Source organism: Gobio gobio, assembly GCF_949357685.1.
Source record: "Gobio gobio genome assembly, chromosome: 3".
Lineage (NCBI taxonomy): Eukaryota > Metazoa > Chordata > Actinopteri > Cypriniformes > Gobionidae > Gobio > Gobio gobio.
Window position 1 is genome coordinate 486071 of NC_137099.1, and position 2500 is coordinate 488570.

The 2500-nt window shown below is 54.5% G+C and overlaps 1 protein-coding gene across 2 annotated transcripts in view; it reads right to left on the reverse strand.

The window, feature by feature from the left end:
* Positions 1-2500, reverse strand: part of LOC307123624 (immunoglobulin like domain containing receptor 2) — a 46322-nt gene that overhangs the window by 35548 nt on the left and 8274 nt on the right. For both annotated transcript variants that reach the window (XM_079812232.1, XM_079812233.1), the window contains exon 2: positions 1318-1647. In XM_079812232.1, coding sequence (XP_079668358.1) covers positions 1318-1647 — 330 coding nt within the window. The remainder of the gene's footprint in view (positions 1-1317; positions 1648-2500) is intronic.

A 2500-nucleotide genomic window follows, 5' to 3' on the forward strand; every position in this document is an offset into this window, starting at 1 on the left:
TGTTGATGATGGGTCAGGGTTAGGGTCAAGGGTCAGGGTAAGAGGGACTCACTGTTGATGATGGGTCAGGGTTAGGGTCAGGGTAAGAGGGACTCACTTTTGATGATGGTCAGGGTCAAGGGTCAGGGTAAGAGGGACTCACTTTTGATGATGGTCAGGGTTAGGGTCAGGGTCAAGGGTCAGGGTAAGAGGGACTCACTGTTGATGATGGGTCAGGGTTAGGGTCAGGGTCAAGGGTCAGGGTAGAGGGACTCACTGTTGATGATGGGTCAGGGTCAGGGTAAGAGGGACTCACTGTTGATGATGGGTCAGGGTTAGGGTCAGGGTAAGAGTGACTCACTGTTGATGATGGGTCAGGGTTAGGGTCAGGGTAAGAGTGACTCACTGTTGATGATGGGTCAGGGTTAGGGTCAAGGTTAGGGTAAGAGGGACTCACTGTTGATGATGGGTTAGGGTCAGGGTAAGAGTGACTCACTGTTGATGATGGGTCAGGGTCAGGGTCAGGGTAAGAGTGACTCACTGTTGATGATGGGTCAGGGTTAGGGTCAGGGTAAGAGGGACTCACTGTTGATGATGGGTCAGGGTTAGGGTCAGGGTTAGGGTCAGGGTAAGAGTGACTCACTGTTGATGATGGGTCAGGGTTAGGGTCAGGGTCAGGGTAAGAGTGACTCACTGTTGATGATGGTCAGGGTTAGGGTCAGGGTAAGAGGGACTCACTGTTGATGATGGGTCAGGGTTAGGGTCAGGGTTAGGGTCAGGGTAAGAGTGACTCACTGTTGATGATGGGTCAGGGTTAGGGTCAGGGTAAGAGTGACTCACTGTTGATGATGGGTCAGGGTTAGGGTCAGGGTAAGAGTGACTCACTGTTGATGATGGGTCAGGGTTAGGGTCAAGGTTAGGGTAAGAGGGACTCACTGTTGATGATGGGTCAGGGTTAGGGTCAGGGTTAGGGTCAGGGTTAGGGTCAGGGTAAGAGTGACTCACTGTTGATGATGGGTCAGGGTTAGGGTCAGGGTTAGGGTCAGGGTAAGAGTGACTCACTGTTGATGATGGGTCAGGGTTAGGGTCAGGGTCAGGGTAAGAGTGACTCACTGTTGATGATGGGTCAGGGTTAGGGTCAGGGTTAGGGTAAGAGTGACTCACTGTTGATGATGGGTCAGGGTCAGGGTTAGTGTTAGTGTTAGGGTTAGGGTCAGGGTCAGGGTAAGAGGGACTCACTGTTGATGATGGGTCAGGGTTAGGGTCAGGGTCAGGGTTAGGGTCAGGGTCAGGGTTAGTGTTAGGGTCAGGGTTAGGGTCAGGGTAAGAGGGACTCACTGTTGATGATGGCGATGTCTCGGCCCTTGTAATGCTCTGCGAGGGTGATGGACGACCCCTGTCCAGAGGCCACGATCCGCACCGTGCGGCCGCTGTCTCCGCAGTCCAGGTGAGCCGAGGAGCCGACCTCTGACCCGTGGGTCGCCAGTGAGTCGGGGAAGCGGAAGGTGTCGCGCGAGCGGTCCCTGCAGAACGACTTATACCACCACTGGATCACCGGAGTCTGGGAGGAGGTGCTGGAGTACTGACAGGGCAGAACCACCGGCTGGAAGAGCAGCGCAAAGCGGCGATCATCACGGACAGAGACCTGCACAGCCTCACAGGACACCGCTGAACACACACACACACACACACACACACACACACACACACACACACACACACAGAGAGTGAGACAGAGACCTGCACAGCCTCACAGGACACTGCTGAACACACACACACACACACACACACACACACACACACAGAGAGTGAGACAGAGACCTGCACAGCCTCACAGGACACCGCTGAACACACACACACACACACACACACACACACACACACACACACACACACAGAGAGTGAGACAGAGACCTGCACAGCCTCACAGGACACTGCTGAACACACACACACACACACACACACACAGAGAGTGAGACAGAGACCTGCACAGCCTCACAGGACACCGCTGAACACACACACACACACACACACACACACACACACAGAGAGTGAGACAGAGACCTGCACAGCCTCACAGCAGGACACCGCTGAACACACACACACACACACACACACACACACACACACACACACACACACCACACACACACACACACACACACACACAGAGAGAGTGAGACAGAGACCTGCACAGCCTCACAGGACCACTGCTGAACACACACACACACACACACACACACACACACACACAAAGAGAGAGTGAGACAGAGACCTGCACAGCCTCACAGGACACTGCTGAACACACACACACACACACACACACACACACACACACACAGAGAGAGTGAGACAGAGACCTGCACAGCCTCACAGGACACCGCTGAACACACACACACACACACACACACACACAAAGAGAGAGTGAGACAGAGACCTGCACAGCCTCACAGGACACCGCTGAACACACACACACACACACACACACACACACACAGGGGCGTCGCACCCGTGGGGGATC